The sequence below is a fragment of the Aureobasidium namibiae genome (assembly GCF_000721765.1).
Source record: "Aureobasidium namibiae CBS 147.97 unplaced genomic scaffold scaffold_2, whole genome shotgun sequence".
Classification (NCBI taxonomy): Eukaryota; Fungi; Ascomycota; class Dothideomycetes; order Dothideales; family Saccotheciaceae; genus Aureobasidium; species Aureobasidium namibiae.
This window is the reverse complement of record NW_013581207.1, coordinates 1,601,273-1,617,001: the sequence shown is the minus strand read 5'-3', so window position 1 is coordinate 1,617,001 and position 15,729 is coordinate 1,601,273. Positions and strand designations below refer to the sequence as shown.

The window sequence follows — 15,729 nt, the reverse complement described above, 5'->3', positions numbered from 1 at the left end:
CAAATTAGTGCAGATGCTGCATGACGCGCCATCCTCGTTGATTGATTTCTTGGCATAACGCGTCGCGGTACAATGAGAGCGTCGCGTCTCCATTGCAGAAGGAGCGACTCTGGTAATCACAATTACTCGAACAATAGACATTCAAGATGTTGGCAGCTAGACCAGTGGCACGACTCGACAACAAGCGAAGAGCGGTGCTCGATCCTCGCAAGAGGCAGTTTGCAAAGTCACAATGGCAGGAGCAGAGTTACGAGCATGCCATGAACTTCTACAACCTGCCTCCCACCGGCGACATTGCACTCGAACAGTTTGAAGAATGGGGCATTGCCAGACTGAAGGGTATGCCTTCCAACTACCACTCGTGATTCACACACTAAACTTTCATTCTACAGTCCTCGCCGAACTTGAGTCATGCCAATTCCGCAACCGCAGCGCCGAAGAAACCTCGACATACATGAAGCCCATCTTGGACAAGTACCTACGCCTGGATCAGAACTCGTCAAGGTCCACCGAGCACAAATTCCAACGTAAGCGCGATCACTACTCACACTGGACTCTTCGACTTGCCTTCTCCGCAACGGACGACCTACGGAAGCGCTTTGCCAGACTCGAGACCCAGCTCTTCCGCCTCAGACTCAACCAGAACGATGCTCGAGAACGCAAAGACTTTGTTCAAAGTCTCAATATGAGCTGGGAGACTGTATCCGACGACGAAAAGGCCCGTATGCTGGACGATCTGAAGAGCGCTACTGGTATTTTCAAGAACGACGAGGAATCGTGGTTCAAGGTCGACTGGGAGAATGTTCCCGAGCTGGTCGAGCAACGCAAGGTTCTCCTCAAGATGGGCAAAGCCTATGTTCACATGCGTGAGCAAACGAGCATGGTTGTTGGAGAGTTCAGCAGACAACTCGAGGCCGGTCTGGAACTGGCTGCTCGTGCCCTGCCTCGCATGGATGAAGACAACCGTCTCTCCCCCATTCTCACGCATTTGTCCAAGTCCTTCGCCTCGCCAGACGCCCATTACAACGCTGACGCCTCGTCCATCTCCGACACAACCGTCATCACCGCCAACATGATCGACGCCCTGGCCTCCCACTTCCCTCTCTGCATGCAAAGTCTGCACCGCGAGCTACGCAAGAACAGCCACTTGAAGCATTTCGCCAGACTGCAATACTCTCTCTTCCTCAAAGGCATCGGTCTCGACATGAACGAATGTATCGTCTTCTGGCGCAAGAGTTTTAAACTCATGACCGACGACAAGTTCAAGAAAGAATACCTCTACAACATCCGTCACGCTTACGGCGACGTTGGCGGTGACTCCAACAGACGCGGCAGAGGATACACACCTTATTCGTGCCAGAAACTCATCACCGACGTCCCCAGCAGTGGTCAAAGCCATGGGTGCCCATACCGCTGGTTCAGCCAAGATAATCTTATGGGTCTACTTCAAACTACCGGCGTCAACGACCGCGAAGTCCTCAAAGCAGTCAAGGAGGATGTCACAAAGACTCGCTTCCACATTGCTTGCAACCGCGTCTTTGAACATCAACACAAGAATGAAATCAAGAAGGTCAAGGATGCTTCGTTGTGGCCGCAGAGTGAGCTTGATACTATCACGCATCCCAACACTTATTTCAAGCGCAGTTTCATGCTCAAGAATCTCAATAAATTCCAGAGTGGTGATATGGGTGTAGACGGGCCTTCGCAGACCTCGCAGGGTTAGTATTTTCTCCGGCGATCGTTGTTGTTATTTACGAGCGTTTTTATTTGGGTTCGAGGGAAGGGAAAGAAACTGTGAATCGAGCGTATTTGGCGTTTGATGGCGTTGTAAGAAGACAGCGATCTTTGATTTTTCCCACAAATGACATTCTTGTAGAAGTTTAGGTAGATACCAATCTTGAAAATTCATGAACAAGGCATTCTGTATTCTCAATGATCGAGTGCTCTGCTGGGGATGTAGATACAGCTTCTTCTTGTTTCACACTCTGTCTGACATTAACAGATCTACCAAATATCTAGATAGCTGTACAGTAGAGAAATTGGGAAAAGTATGTACGAAAGTGTGAGAAATGTTCTTCGGACCTAACGAAATCAAAGACCGTACTTTCTGAAGATAGATCTGCTATATCTGATGATCCGAGCCATTTTCTTTTTTGGTGCCGGAAAGCACGAGAACGTGTCGAGAAGTGATATGGTCGCCTTCACCGCACTGTTTTCCGGTTCATGAAACGTCAATGGTGTCGAATCCACAGTGACTCGTATGGCCATGTCACTCGTCGTTCTTTACAAAAGTCTTGGTGGTTTACATTGAGTGCTGCGACACTTGTGTGCCCAGAGACATGTCGAGATTTGGCAGAGGCTGGTAAGGCGGAATGATTCACGTCGTCGACCGGGGTGTTTGTGCATGAACACACGGCCGCCGATTGTGGATCTTAGGGCAATTTGTCTTAGCAGTGCTCGATGGGCGAGCTGGAAAGTGTTGCCCCCAGATCTTTGCGAACACTGACTTGGATCCATGCCGACCGTTCGTAGAGGCTCGCGGAAGTCTCTTTTATGTTCCGTGGAGCGTACACCGATGGTCGCTCAGTCCTGTGGTCAAGTTGGTCATCGGTGTCTTTCGAAAAAAAAAAGCGGTAGAGCTGAGACTTGGCAGGTCAATGTTGCGTGCGTCAGAAGATCTTGTGGTTTCCCAAAATCCAGTATGCATGTCTTCAAAAGAACATTTGATACAGTGCCTCTTTGTCTTTGAAGATATTTCTGCCATACATCAACCCTTGCGGATCGGTCTTCCAAGCAATTCTCAGAAATCTCTCGGCTCTTCTTAAAGAAGCTGGACCAAGGCCTTGATGAAACTGGGGCAGAAGCGAGATGATGTGCTCTTGTGCCGCTAGATCCGTGGCTGCTGTTCCAACGACAAGTAACGGCCATAGATGATTGTTGATCGTGTGTTCATGTTCAATGAGCTGGTCCAGTAGTTGCAAGGTCTCAGTAACAAAAGCATTGGGATCGAAGGACAGAATAGGACTTGCTTCTTGTGCGAGTTGCGTTGCAAGGTGGGAACATGCGCACCAATAAGCCTGAGCGAGCAACACCAAGCGCCTGGGCGGCAAGTCGAGGTGTGTTGAGGGTGATTCTTCCAGGCAGGCGGGGGCGGTCCACGATGAAAGACGGGCTATTATGTTCTCCACTTCCTGGTGATCTTCGATATCCAGACCTGATTTGTGAGTGAAGAACGAGACTCTGTACACCAAGTCCGCTAGTTCTGGACCTCCAAATCCAATCCAGGGGCTGTTGCGCCAGTTGCAGTCCATATTGAGTTGTTCCAAAGCCGAAGTGAGTGTTTTCAATGCCTCTGATATATGTGTAATCGATAGTTGCGAATCTGGTTGGAAGAGATGGTTGTTGACGGTGTGCATGATGTAAGCTTCCAGAACCAATATCTCGTGATGGCTCATGGGAGTCTTGTCTTTAACAGTCATGTTGAAGAGCTCGTGTGCTCCACGGAGATGGGCCTTCCCGAGAGCGGACTCTTCATCTTTGGATTGGAATCCCTATCCTACAAGTCAGCGGTTGATGATCGCATCTTGTAACGTCGATCTTACCTCGAATAAGTGCAGGAGCAGAACGGTCTCTCTTTTCCACATATCATCAGTCTGCTGGCCATGCTGGAGAGCTTGACTCAGCCCGCTAACGGCACTATCGTAGTGTCTAATTGCTTTCTCCTGCCAGTAGGGCATTGAGCGAGAAAGTGCTATGACACTGCACGCAACCCAGGCATTTAGAAGAGTCGGGTGCTCGAGAGCTAGAGGAAGACTACGCACAACAATCGAGTCCTTGAAGTCGCTGTCGAGACATAGAATCTGGTTTTGGAAGGCCGCAGAGATGCTCAGAAATGCTTGCGGTGATAGATCGCTGTGAGACGTTACTAAAAGCCCACTTGATGGAAAGCTAGCCCTGTCCGCACGGTGATATGTTCGTCACAACATCTGGTATGCTCCAAGAGCAGAAATTCTCGAACCCACGATCCATAGGATAGTTTGCACTCGGACTATCACATGGCTCAATCGTTGTCACTGAACGTGACAAACTCCAGGAAGTGCTTGTAGAGCTGCTCGGGGTGCTTGGTGTGGATGATGATGCAGGTTCCGACTCCTGAGTTGAGGTAGTTTTTCGAGATCGACTTTGACGCCCTTTATGGCCGTCTGACCATACACACTCATCTTGGCCATAACTGTTTCGACATCTTCCACATATCGGCTTGGTCAGATCGCATTTCTTCTTCTTCCGTCGACCTTCGGGTCCGTCACACGTCAGCACTACGATGGCTTGGAATCTTGCGGGCAAAACTCACAGGGCAAGCAACTGATATTCAATCCACTCGATCTCGGCCGGGGTTTGGTTTCTACGAGACCTTGGCTTGTGTTCGAGAATCTGGTAAACATCGCATACCAATTGAGAGGACGCGAAAGAGCGTTGTAGGCGCTGCTCAATGGCTATCGTCTGTCAAGCAGGACAGGTGCGGGGTGAAGTATTGATAGCGGCCGAAGCACAGGAGTCCACTGAACATTTCAATGTGACCACGTCATGTTGTCTTGGATTCGAAGAGTCAAGCGTAGAGAAGAATGTATGCGAGATGGAAAAGAGAAGCTTGGAGATCGCTCTTGCGCAAACGATTGACTTGCTGCGGGAAAGACCCTGACGTATGATAAGTCGACCCGAAGGACACCTCGGTTACTACATCGGGCAGGTATAACCTGGCATTCGATTGAGAGACGATCCCGTGCCCTAGACAAGTATATATAAGTCTGCATTGCGCCTCCCTTGTGCCTGCAAACTATCATTCCTCTCCATCTACAGCATGTCTGCCCAAAATCCACAAGCAGCATTTCCCGGTAGTGCCTTCTCTGACCGATCGATCGAGATGCGTACACCATCCATGAAATTCATATACCGCCTTGAATGTGAGATGGCGAAAGACGACCACGTCGTAGGGGCTCAAACTGGCACAAGCAACGCGAGAGTCATTATGCCCATCGTTGGCGGCACCGTCAAAGGCCCCAAAATCTCAGCCATCATAGAACACATGAGTGGAGCAGACTGGGGTCTTGTAATCGGAGGAACAGGGGCAAGTCGCAAAATTTGCGATCGCTTATCTCTCGCTGACATCGCCTGATAGCTCATGAAACTGAACGCTCGCTATACGCTGAAGACCGACGACGGACACTATATCTATGTGGTCTCAAAGGGTATCTTCAAGCCTGGCCCTGGTGTGGATATCGACCCTGCAACTCGTACTCGTATGACTCAAGACGAAGTGGAGTGGTTCACTCGGTTGCAATTCGAGGCTTCTGGACCATATGACTGGATGAACAGCGTTTTCGGTATAGGTGTCCTCGCTATGGACGAGAGCAGGATCTTGATAGATGCTTATGAGCTGACAAACTTTATGTGAATAAAAACATCCCCCCTCCATGTGTGCAGAAGTCTTTCTTACACGACGTAGAACACCTAAATTGTGATCTGACAGCGATGTCTGCATACAGATAGCTCACATATTGTTCATCTCATGCATGCTTGTTGAAGAAATCTCTTGCATTTGAGCGAGGTACGGCAAGAACAGATCCGTAGCCTCATGAGTGATTGAGGATGCTATCCACAAGACCAACAATCTCTGCCAGTGCTTCATCCTCTTGCTTCATTCCGACGACTTGTACAGACAATGGTGCATCCTTGTATGTTTCAGGAGAATCATCTGGGAGCAACTGTTAGCCAAACATCCATGAGAACTGCGCGTGACTACTCACATAGCTTGTAGTTTTTCAAGTCTTGTTCGCCATACAACGCTGAGTCGTCTCCGTCAGCGACATCAGATTCGCGAACTCTGCCAGTGGGAATGATAGTCGCAGGGTAGTCCAGGAAGTTCCAGAGCATAGTATAACTGATAGGACCCCATTCGTCGAAGCGTGTCGCTGTTTGAGGGGCTCCAGGCAGTATGATAGCATCCAGTTCGTTCTCGAACCAGAACTCGTGGTATGCGGCCTGTAGCTTACGTCTACCAGCAGTCAAGTCCATATAACCTTGCAGACTGCTTTTGGGAATAGCAGCAAGATTGACTCTCGTGACAGATTCGACTTCCGGCTCTTTGCCTTCTTTGATGAGATTCTGAACAAACTTTGGAAGATACATGTTAGATATGGCTTGAGCTCGGGTCAAGTTTGCTTACCTCGCAACCGTCAACTGCAAACATGCCATACGTTATACCCACTGCAGCGGGAACGTGAGGCAATCTCAACTCCACAACGTCTAGACCTGCATCTCGTAGCTTCTGTGCTGCCTCCCGGATAGTACGGCGTACAGGCGGGAATGGTGTGTAGACACCATCATCGAGGACAAGACCTATGCGTGGTTTGCGACTGCTCTGATGGCCCTGCCAGCGGAGATGCAAGCATGACGTGTCATAACGCCATGCTTGAGCGCTCATGATTGTCTTCATGAAGAAAGCGCAAGCTCTCGACGATGTCGCCATAGGTCCAGCCACGACTTCGATACCGGGCATTCCAGGATCCTCTGGTGATTGCTGGCCATCGAAAGGCACGATACCAGAACTGGGCCGGGCGCCGTAGATGCCGTTGCAGATGCTGGGAATGCGGATACTGCCTGCAATGTCGGTGCCGATTCCCAGTACACTGCCTCTCATTGCGATAAGTGACCCCTCACCCCCTGAAGAGCCGCCTGCGGTCAACTTCAAGTTCGAAGGATTGAGTGTGCGTCCAAAAACGTTGTTGTCCGAGTCTGCTGTCATCATGGTCTGTGGCACATTCGTCTTGCAGTAGAGCACAGCTCCCAGATCAAGTAGCAACTTCGGTAGAGCTGAGTATTCGGTAGCTGGCTTGTTCGCAAAGTATGTCATGCCAATAGTCGAATCAAGACCTGGCACGTTGAACGAGTCTTTGAGCGAGATTGGAAGCCCATGTAGAGGCTTCCATGGTGCTGAAGGGTTACTAGCGCGTTCCTGGTCGAGTTGACGAGCTCTTTCGATTGCATCTTCGAAGAAGATCTCAGTGAGGCAGTTGGTCTGTGAGAAAAATTAGCTACGAAGCTGGAGAAGTTGTCGAGAAAAGCTTACCAACTGTTGTGCGATGGCGGCACGCTTGCAGAAGGCCACGGTGACTTCCTCTGCAGTGTATTCCTGCTGGCGTATCTTTTTGACGAGATCCACGGCGTCATTATCTTCCGTGATACCGATCTCTCGCTCGGTAAGTATGCCACAAGTTTTGGGCACTTGGGTAACATTGTTTCCTAGGGACAGCTTCTTCGAGATCCTCCAATCGTCTCTGATGAATCGATCTCTCTGTTCACACTTGGCCCGAGAGATATCCACGTATGTTTTGTCGCCAGCCATAGTGTTTCTTGCAACGATGTATAATGGCACGGAAATCAGAATGAAGTAGAGGGTGCGCAAGGTAAGGATTGGCCAGCTCTAGCCTTATATTGAGATCATGGGGAGACTGTAGATATGCCTAAAAGACCTCGCTATCTGTCAACAGCGGTTCTGCTCCGCTTCGGCAGTTGAGTGTTTTGATTTCAGACATGTCCGTATCTCGCTCGACGTGAGGGGTTAGTTATCGCGTGACGAAAGGCGCTATTTCCTCATGAAGACGTCCGCCTGTATATCCACCGGTGGGCGAAGACAAAAGACAAAAGTTTATCAGTCGCGAGTGTCAAACAAAGCGCGGGGTTTGGTGATCGCAGAAGCTAAGGAGGAGGTCACATACCGGCGCTCCGAAGAGCTTCGGGGGACAGCATTGACGCCTGTGATGACGCTGAACTGCTATGACACTCTCAAGAGTGATTGGAGAGTCCTATCAAGATAGATCTCTGCTCACTACTCGCGCAAGTTTCCGAAAGTACGTTGCAACCTCACAAATCTGCTACGCAAAACATCAGCGATGCTGCGTCGAAGGCAGCGGATCACCCCCCCAGAGTTTGGCGATTGACAGTCCTCCTTAACCATTACACTAAAGGGCGGTATTTCTCGATTGGGAATACATAGCCGTTGCTGTCAACGCATCTTATCTGGCGCGGCCCTCGAGTTCAACAAGCCACCTTGTGCATCTTCGAGATACTGCCACACCTTGACAGGATGTAGTATCAATCAGCTGCGGCGAACGACCGCCATCGGCGGAACTCTCACCCTCGTTGATAGCTGCCGCTGATCCTGAACTTGATACCCTATACTTCATCTATCATTGAGCTCTTGACTTGGGGGGTCATACATAAGACCACTCGATCGTCTTCACAGATCGTTCCTTTCGAATACCGGACTTGTATCTTCATTGACTTGTACCTCCACTCTCAAACTTCTATCGACTTGCACACCCAAGTCCCATTGCCTCTCTTCTCATGGAGTCTGTTCGACAAGACATCCCTGACTATGATGTGGTGCCTGGTACAGTGTACCTAGTGCAAGGTGCACACCAGAATGGCTTCTCGTCCAAAGACATCATCTTGATGCCTACACCTTCGAGCGACCCTCGAGATCCTCTCCGTTGGTCCAAATGGCGAAAGTCATATCACCTTTTCCTCCTGGTGTAAGTGGCCCCATCGAATTGGACTGAAAGTGCATCAGCTAACATCTGCTCAGGTTCTACAGCGCGACTCTTGGAGCCATCACCAACGGCGACTCTGTCGTTTACCTCAATCTGTTGCAGATCTACCACACCGGCATCAACCAACTGAACTATGCAGGCGCCGTCATGTTGCTGCTACTCGGAGTCGGAAACGTCTTCTTCGTGCCATTGTCAAACAGTATGTGACCACTATACCTCACGTGAGAGCTCGTCACTGACATTCATGCAGAATTCGGTCGACGGTCCGTATACATCTGGACGCTCCTTCTGGTTTTTGTGTCCGAGATCTGGATGGCGGTCTCGAAACAATACGGCGAATACTGGGCGGTCAACATCCTCAGAGGACTTGGATCGGCTCCTTTCGAGGCATTGCCTGCCATCTCGATTGCAGACATCTACTTCGCCCATGAGCGTGGTGGTAAGCTGGGTGCCTATGTCTTCGGCTTGGCCTTTGGCAGCTTTGTCGGTCCAGTGTGTGGTGGCTACATGGTCGTTGGACAGTCCGTTCGCTGGATGTATTACTGGGGGGTGATAGTGATTGGATTCTTGCTGGTGCTGTTTTACTTCACTCTGGAAGAGACTCACTTCATCCGGCCTTTGGATGCCCACGATGAAGCTCTGGTTAGCACTGCCGACATGCCCGAACTTGACAAGACGTTGACAAACAAGTCCATGGCCAAAGAGGCCGACAGCCAGAGCACACACCAGCATGCCGAAGCCATCGTCGGAGAAGTCTTCGATGCAGAAGGGTTCAGGGTCCAGTACAGTCTGTGGAAGACATACCCCACTACTTGGACTGCCGTATTCACCGAGTGGTGGATGCCACTGAAGTGTTGCAGTCTTCCAGCAGTCGTCTGGTGTGGCATCAACTACGGCACATGTGTCAGCTGGCTGGCAGTCATGGGTACGACCGTCGCTCTGATCTTCGCACCACCGCCATACCTGTTCTCAAACAGTGCTATAGGACTGGTGTGGTTCGCACCACTCATCGGGTCTTTGATCGGCGCATACTTCTCGGGTCCATTGAATGATCGCCTCACAGTATACCTCAGCAACCGCAATCGAGGCTGGAGAGAGCCTGAATACCGTCTTTGGGCTTTCATCCCAAGTGCGTTCATCATGCCCGGAGGCTTGATCATGTATGGCGCCACTGCCGCTCATGGACTGCCTTGGATCGCACCTGTTGTCGGTATGGGTCTCGTGGGCTTTGGCCTCAGTGTCGGCGGCACAGTAACCATGAGTTACATCCTCGACTCGTACAAGGAGATTGACACGCAGGTCGTGACCACCATCATTCTCATCAGAAACATCATCGGGTTTGGCATTTCCTTTGGCATTCAATCGTGGATCCAAGGCATGGGGTTGCAGAACACTTTTGTGTTTGTGGGTTGCTTGAGCTTTGCGATCACCGTGTTTGCACTCTTCTTCATCATGTTTGGGAAGAAGATGCGCAAGTGGACTACTTCGCAGTACCAGCATTTGATCAAGACCAAAGCGATGTAGGCCGTCAGTATGGGATGGAAGATGGTTCCCCACGGCAGTCGAAGGGGTCCACGGATGTAGGCGATGGTTGTGGGTACAAGAGAGCCGTTGATGTATGTATATGTTGATACGATTTGTTATGACCTACTCTATTCCTTAGCGAGCACCTTGCAGTCGCATCGTCGTGAGCTGTTATGCGCGTCGTCCTGGAACATGCACGTCAACCTTCCATCTCTCAAAACAAGAAATAGACCTTCACGACGCGAGACACGGCTATCATCGTCTACAAACATGCAGGCAAAGACAACAGTAAGAAATTGGAGATCGTATAGAGATGAGTTTTCGAGAAAAAGGACCGGCGAAGTTCTCCCCGAGCTCAGCTGCCGGCGACGCGGCGGAAGGAGCCTGTGGTGTGACATCTCGCATCACCTCATTCATCACCAGCCATCCCGCTCCATGACAACAACAGGCGCTTTCCGCGCGGCTGCAATCGTTCCGGGGTTCTCATTGATATGTGTCTAAGCCATGCGAACAACAGTTCATCGATCCAGCTCTATACTGCTAAGTGTACATAAGCGAGCATCGGCATGATTCGGCAAAGGTGAATCCTACGACGGCGTGATGACCAGACACTTGTAGTCTCGTGGTCTTGAGAGCCCTATATTGTATACTCAGACAGGCAAAGTTGGTTCAAAGGATGAATTGGGTCAGCAATCTGATATCTTGGAAGGATATATAGAGTCAATGCATCAAGTAACAAGCCTGCCATTCTGCTCTTTCCAGCATAAACAACTACACATATCAAGCCATCAATCACTGTGACGCATCTCCACTACACTCTGTCCTATATCAGTCGTTCAATCTGATACGAAGACATGCTGCCAGCTCTCACGAGCAGTTCGAGCAACATCAACACGATCCCTCCACTCCACACCCAGACTTCTCCAAACAGCAGCCAGAGAGGAACAAGCAGCTCACACAGCCACTCAACGAGTGCGATTCTGGATCAAGTCTCTACCAATAGAGACGTATCCATTGTGTAAGTTCTGCTTCTTGCCGATATAGAGGTATAGTTGCTGATTGGTCATAGTTGTTGTTATGGGATTCTCACTCAGTTTCGGAATATATTCGTTTGTGAGGCCGGCGTTGCAGGATCCTACTTTGAGGCTGAAGAGGAGTATTGCGAAAGTTGCTGGGGGTGGTCATTGAGGAATGATCCCTGAGTAAATCATGTTGTAGAAAGTCGAGTTGTTTTCTGTATCCTCTGGCGTGCCGTTTTCTCCTTTTTCGGTCTTGTTTTCTCGACGTGGTTCCAAGTTGTCCAAAAAAGTGTTGCACCTTAACAAGAAGGACAGATGATCAAGTAGCCAGTAATCCAGATCTGCTTTGGTTGCTTTGACCCGACGATCGAAAATGATTGCCTAGTATTGTCGTCCTAATTCTTTCTCTGACTGTTTGGTAAGCAGTCAATGATCCGAGCCTGACCTCGTGTCTCCTCAACACAAACTGCAGATGTTCTCTGCCATCCCAAGAGCGCCATCGCTGGGACCGTAGCTCTTTTCTCTGCCGGCGGCCATGACAATGCTCACAGTCTCGTAGGACTAAGCGGCCTGTTGAATCCACCAACACGATTCATGTACTGTCTGTACTCTGTCTTCTTATCCTTCCTCACGCCATAAAGCTTGTCATTTCCAGGCACTTTTGTATTCTTGGTGCTCTTGAAGCCCACAAAGCCCATCAGCCTCTTCATGGCAGTCTCCTCATCCTCATCAGGATCTATCGCCATAGCAGCAGGCTCTTCAGCCTTCACATTCGGTTTGCGTGGCTGACGGGAGTTGGCTGCATTTGCACCACGAGGCGCGCGCGGAGGGGATCGTTGACGTGCAGAGGTGTTGTTCGAAGAGCGGGTCGGTGAGCGTGAGCGAGTGGGTCTGGTGTCGCGATCCGAGGTTCTGTGGGAGGTGTTGGCGCCGCCTCGGCCGCCGCGGGAGGAGTGGGGAGCGCGATCGCGAGAGTTGCTGCGGTCGCGGCGTGGTGGTCGGGTGTCGCGTGTATCTCTTGGGTTGTGATCGCGGCGGTCTGAGTATGGGCGGCGGTGGTCGCTTGCGCGTGGACTCGAGTCGCGAGGCGCCATTGTGGTTTTGCTGTAGTTGTGGAAGAAGAGGTTGTTGTGCGAGAGTGTGGATGGGCAAGAGTTGTGAGATGGATGGATAGATGGTTCGCGACGACGGAGATGGCGATGCGATGGTCGTTGCGCAAAGTGCTTTGGTTGTCGCAAGTGAGTGATAGTGTTGGTGCTTAATGTCACACGAGCTTTGGAAATCTAGATTCACAGCTGAAAGGACAGGGTCACTTTTGGACTTAGACTTCGAAAACTCGATTCGATGATTTTATCATGGATTCGCTCTTGTCAAAACTAGATCTCATCCTCTTCTTCATCAAAATCGTCCTCCTCGCCCATGTCATACAGGATCCTACCACCTTCGCCACCACCCTTCTGTGCGTCAAAATAGGGCAACACAACACCCTCTCTGGCCTGCCTCTGCCTATCAGTAAGACCCAACTCAAACGTAACGTCCATATCATCTCCAGCCTGCTCTTTCTCCTCAGCAGGTCTGCGATACAGAACATGATCTTCCAACAACATGGCTGTCTCCCTGAACCTGTTCTTCACCTCCACAGTATCTTGCTTTTGCGATGCAGGATGAGGTAGGAAATACCACTCTCGCACACCGCGTCCGGATTTACGACGGTACTCCATCTCAAGCACCAGACCAGAAGGTGAGTTGCCGCCGAGACCGAGAAGTACTCCTTCGGCTTCTTCGGCTAGACCAAAGACTGGTTCGGCGACGCTGCGTTCGCGAGCTGCTTTTGCTGCAAGGATGTGGTTGAAAGCGTGTGTGGTTAGGATGGTAGTAGCTAGATATTTGAGCACTGTGAGTGGTTGAGGTGTGTACGGTGAAGCTGAGGTTATGCTCGGCGGAATTGGAATATCAGCATGGTACGTTGCAACCAGTGATACTGTAGGTGAGAGAAAGGAGGATAGGAGTGCTGGAAGGTTGGCCGCTGTTGCTGGATCTGAGGCCAGTGTGTTCAAATTGTCGATGATCAATAGTTTGCCTGTTTGATTGTGATTAGTATTTGCTAGCTTCCATCATGGTGATCAGAACACTCACGTTGTTGAGTCTGAGTCGCTTTCGCAATGAATGCACCGACTTCTTTTTGAGTCTGTTGCACACCAGTCTCCCACGCCTTAACAAAAATGCCAACGTCTTTCGGTTTCTTCAAAGTCTCAAAAGACACAAAAATGACTTCGGTCTTCGCTACCTACCCAACCCATCATCAGTTCTGAGGTTTTCCGATCACGATTACTGGTGGAGGCTTACTGTAGCCCGTCGAATATATTCTCTCAACACAGGCTTGCCAGATTGTTCCAGATTATCCACGATCAATGTGAATGGCGATACATTCTCGCGTTGAGACAACAGTTTCGAGATCAGCAATAAGTTGTGAGTACGGCGGTGCTGTATCGTTGTTGGTGCCATGTTGAAGAGTTTTTGTCAATTGACGCTATGCTTTGCAGGCCAATTTCGAGCTGAATTCGACAGTCTTGAATATAGCCTCTGATTATGAGAAATTCCAGGTGAGTGTGATGTTGATTACAAAGTGTATCTTCGATGGTCGAGAAAATATTCGACTTGCCAGACTTGACTTGACTTTGGTTGCGCCTTGGGCTTGTTCACATGGCGTTGCAAACATCATGCGTTCCCAACAACACAGCTTCACAAAGGGCATACACGAGTCACCAGAAAAGTAGATACGCGGCGGCTTTCACGTAGTTATATAATACTCTCATTGGCGAGACATGACTGCCATGCCCTATAATACAAAGTCGTGTCCCCAATCCTTGATCATGAATTTCGTTGCGTCGTTACAATATGAGATCTTCTCATTGCTTGAAGCCCTTGAAATGCTCGGGATCATACTTCTGACCCCAGTGCTCCTCGCGCTCCTTCTCCTTCCACTCGTCATAAGCCCCTGACATGCGTTCGCCGGTAGCTTGCTTGGCCTCTCTCTGCCACTTTGCAGTGTTGCGACCGGCAGCGAGGTCCTGCTCCCACTCGTAGATGAAGTGTTTGATGTACTTCGCGTAGCTAGTCTTGAGAGGGTGGACGTCTGGATCAGGAGCAGAGTTGTTGCCCAAGGGGAGCATGTTGTATAGCTCGCGTCTTGTTTCCAGGCTCAGTGAGGACCAGGCTTCCTCTCTCGTGAGTAAGGTCTGTACGACCCGTTAGCTATGGCCATGAGTCATTATTGATTGTTTCCTTACGACTAGATTGGCTTTTGTAAGCCTCGAGTTGGCTTGGGTGATGAGACGGTCTGACATGGTGAACAGAAGCGTCTGGTGATGCCGATGGTGAGTTCGCTTCTATCTTGCTCCTTAGCGGTAGAACGATTGGTGATATGTTGAAATGTTTGCCTTTCGACGCCAATGGTTTTCTTGATGAGATGTAGCGAGTGATTGATGGCGAGGCTGTGTGAACGTAGGTGAAGGGTTAAAGTGTGCTATGGTTCGATTTCGATGTCAAAGTTTTGATTGTGAATTGAGAGAGGAAAGAGCCCTGGAGCGTTGGTGCTCAGAGTAGAAGGGATTGAAATGGTCCGTGCGCATAAGATAGGCATCTAGAGCGACATGACTGCCTACCTTTTCGAGCTGCTTTGACTTGCGAAATTACACAAAACGACTGCAGGGCTCGATTTGAATTGAGACACTATGATCGGGTGTCTTGATGGCAGAACTTCCAAGACCGGACAATGACTCGAATGCTTTCAGATCAAGAGTGCTGGGACAGGGCGAGGGAGAATTCCAGATATCTGAGTTCACATCTGAGATACAATATCTCCGAGACCACATGGGCAAGGGGCCACAGCTGTCAGAATTGGGAGAGCGTCTATGATTGGATGATCAACAACCAGATAGTTGGTCGAGAACGGTATGGACCAGAGGCTCCACGGCCCAGAAGCTCAGTGACCAGAAAGACTTTTGACAAGAGTCCACGCACACGACAAACACGAATGATTGACTGCTGAACCTGAGGATATGACCGATACAGAAGTGGACTCGATGCTTCCCAGAGCGAAGCTGGTGAGCTCTTGTATAGTAATCGTACAACGTATGTTGCTTGAGTGACAGTGACAAGAGCACAGTATACCAGTGGCGCTGAATACCGATGGCAATGATTTGTGAGATGAAGTAGTCAGAGTTCAGAGGAAATCGAATTTCAGGTAATCAATCAAGAGAGCCATGTCTTGTCCTCGAAGGAATATGCTTCATGGCAGATGGTCACCGCCTTCGGCAGTCGGAGCTTGTTGATCCCTTGCGTGCCCCTTGCCAGAAGTGGCATGTGTGAGTTGACAAGCTGCATCTTTGTGCTGAGCCATTCCATAATATTTTCAACCAGAACATTAGTATCTTTCGGATTGCGAGAGACCTTACAATAAAGACCCTGCGACCCAGGAACTACAGCCTAGATTGTAAGTGTACCTTCTTTGTCCGGCAGAAGTTGGTATGACGCCATTGCGACTGCCTCGAAAGTGCCAATCAACACTAGGTTGC

General features: G+C 49.9%; 8 protein-coding genes across 8 annotated transcripts; 3 read left to right on the top strand and 5 right to left on the bottom strand.

Moving 5' to 3' along the window:
- Positions 1–146: 146 nt before the first annotated feature.
- M436DRAFT_37502 (DNA primase large subunit) lies at positions 147–1,723 on the top strand (the record flags this gene model as incomplete). Its single annotated transcript, XM_013575195.1, has 2 exons — positions 147–339; positions 393–1,723. 2 exons carry the CDS (start codon positions 147–149, stop codon positions 1,721–1,723), a joined length of 1,524 nt encoding a protein of 507 aa, XP_013430649.1.
- A 988-nt stretch (positions 1,724–2,711) lies between these two features.
- On the bottom strand, positions 2,712–4,442 carry M436DRAFT_38874 (uncharacterized protein; the record flags this gene model as incomplete). The annotated part of the gene is made up of 4 exons (XM_013575436.1): positions 2,712–3,551; positions 3,603–3,912; positions 3,965–4,292; positions 4,352–4,442. The coding sequence occupies 4 exons, from the start codon at positions 4,440–4,442 to the stop codon at positions 2,712–2,714; spliced, it is 1,569 nt and encodes a 522-aa protein (XP_013430890.1).
- A 416-nt stretch (positions 4,443–4,858) lies between these two features.
- On the top strand, positions 4,859–5,452 carry M436DRAFT_69918 (uncharacterized protein; the record flags this gene model as incomplete). Its single annotated transcript, XM_013575772.1, has 2 exons — positions 4,859–5,125; positions 5,177–5,452. 2 exons carry the CDS (start codon positions 4,859–4,861, stop codon positions 5,450–5,452), a joined length of 543 nt encoding a protein of 180 aa, XP_013431226.1.
- Positions 5,453–5,630: 178 nt separating this feature from the next.
- On the bottom strand, positions 5,631–7,402 carry M436DRAFT_37955 (amidase; the record flags this gene model as incomplete). Its single annotated transcript, XM_013575273.1, has 4 exons — positions 5,631–5,752; positions 5,805–6,171; positions 6,224–7,075; positions 7,127–7,402. 4 exons carry the CDS (start codon positions 7,400–7,402, stop codon positions 5,631–5,633), a joined length of 1,617 nt encoding a protein of 538 aa, XP_013430727.1.
- Positions 7,403–8,403: 1,001 nt separating this feature from the next.
- Positions 8,404–10,133, top strand: M436DRAFT_78725 (MFS general substrate transporter; the record flags this gene model as incomplete). Its single annotated transcript, XM_013575952.1, has 3 exons — positions 8,404–8,591; positions 8,645–8,808; positions 8,860–10,133. The coding sequence occupies 3 exons, from the start codon at positions 8,404–8,406 to the stop codon at positions 10,131–10,133; spliced, it is 1,626 nt and encodes a 541-aa protein (XP_013431406.1).
- Positions 10,134–11,697: 1,564 nt separating this feature from the next.
- Positions 11,698–12,246, bottom strand: M436DRAFT_60785 (uncharacterized protein; the record flags this gene model as incomplete). Its single annotated transcript, XM_013575616.1, has 1 exon — positions 11,698–12,246. One exon carries the CDS (start codon positions 12,244–12,246, stop codon positions 11,698–11,700), a length of 549 nt encoding a protein of 182 aa, XP_013431070.1.
- A 282-nt stretch (positions 12,247–12,528) lies between these two features.
- Positions 12,529–13,657, bottom strand: M436DRAFT_69915 (uncharacterized protein; the record flags this gene model as incomplete). The annotated part of the gene is made up of 3 exons (XM_013575771.1): positions 12,529–13,232; positions 13,289–13,439; positions 13,499–13,657. 3 exons carry the CDS (start codon positions 13,655–13,657, stop codon positions 12,529–12,531), a joined length of 1,014 nt encoding a protein of 337 aa, XP_013431225.1.
- A 404-nt stretch (positions 13,658–14,061) lies between these two features.
- M436DRAFT_78722 (uncharacterized protein) lies at positions 14,062–14,499 on the bottom strand (the record flags this gene model as incomplete). The annotated part of the gene is made up of 2 exons (XM_013575951.1): positions 14,062–14,391; positions 14,443–14,499. The coding sequence occupies 2 exons, from the start codon at positions 14,497–14,499 to the stop codon at positions 14,062–14,064; spliced, it is 387 nt and encodes a 128-aa protein (XP_013431405.1).
- Between the last annotated feature and the right edge of the window lie 1,230 nt (positions 14,500–15,729).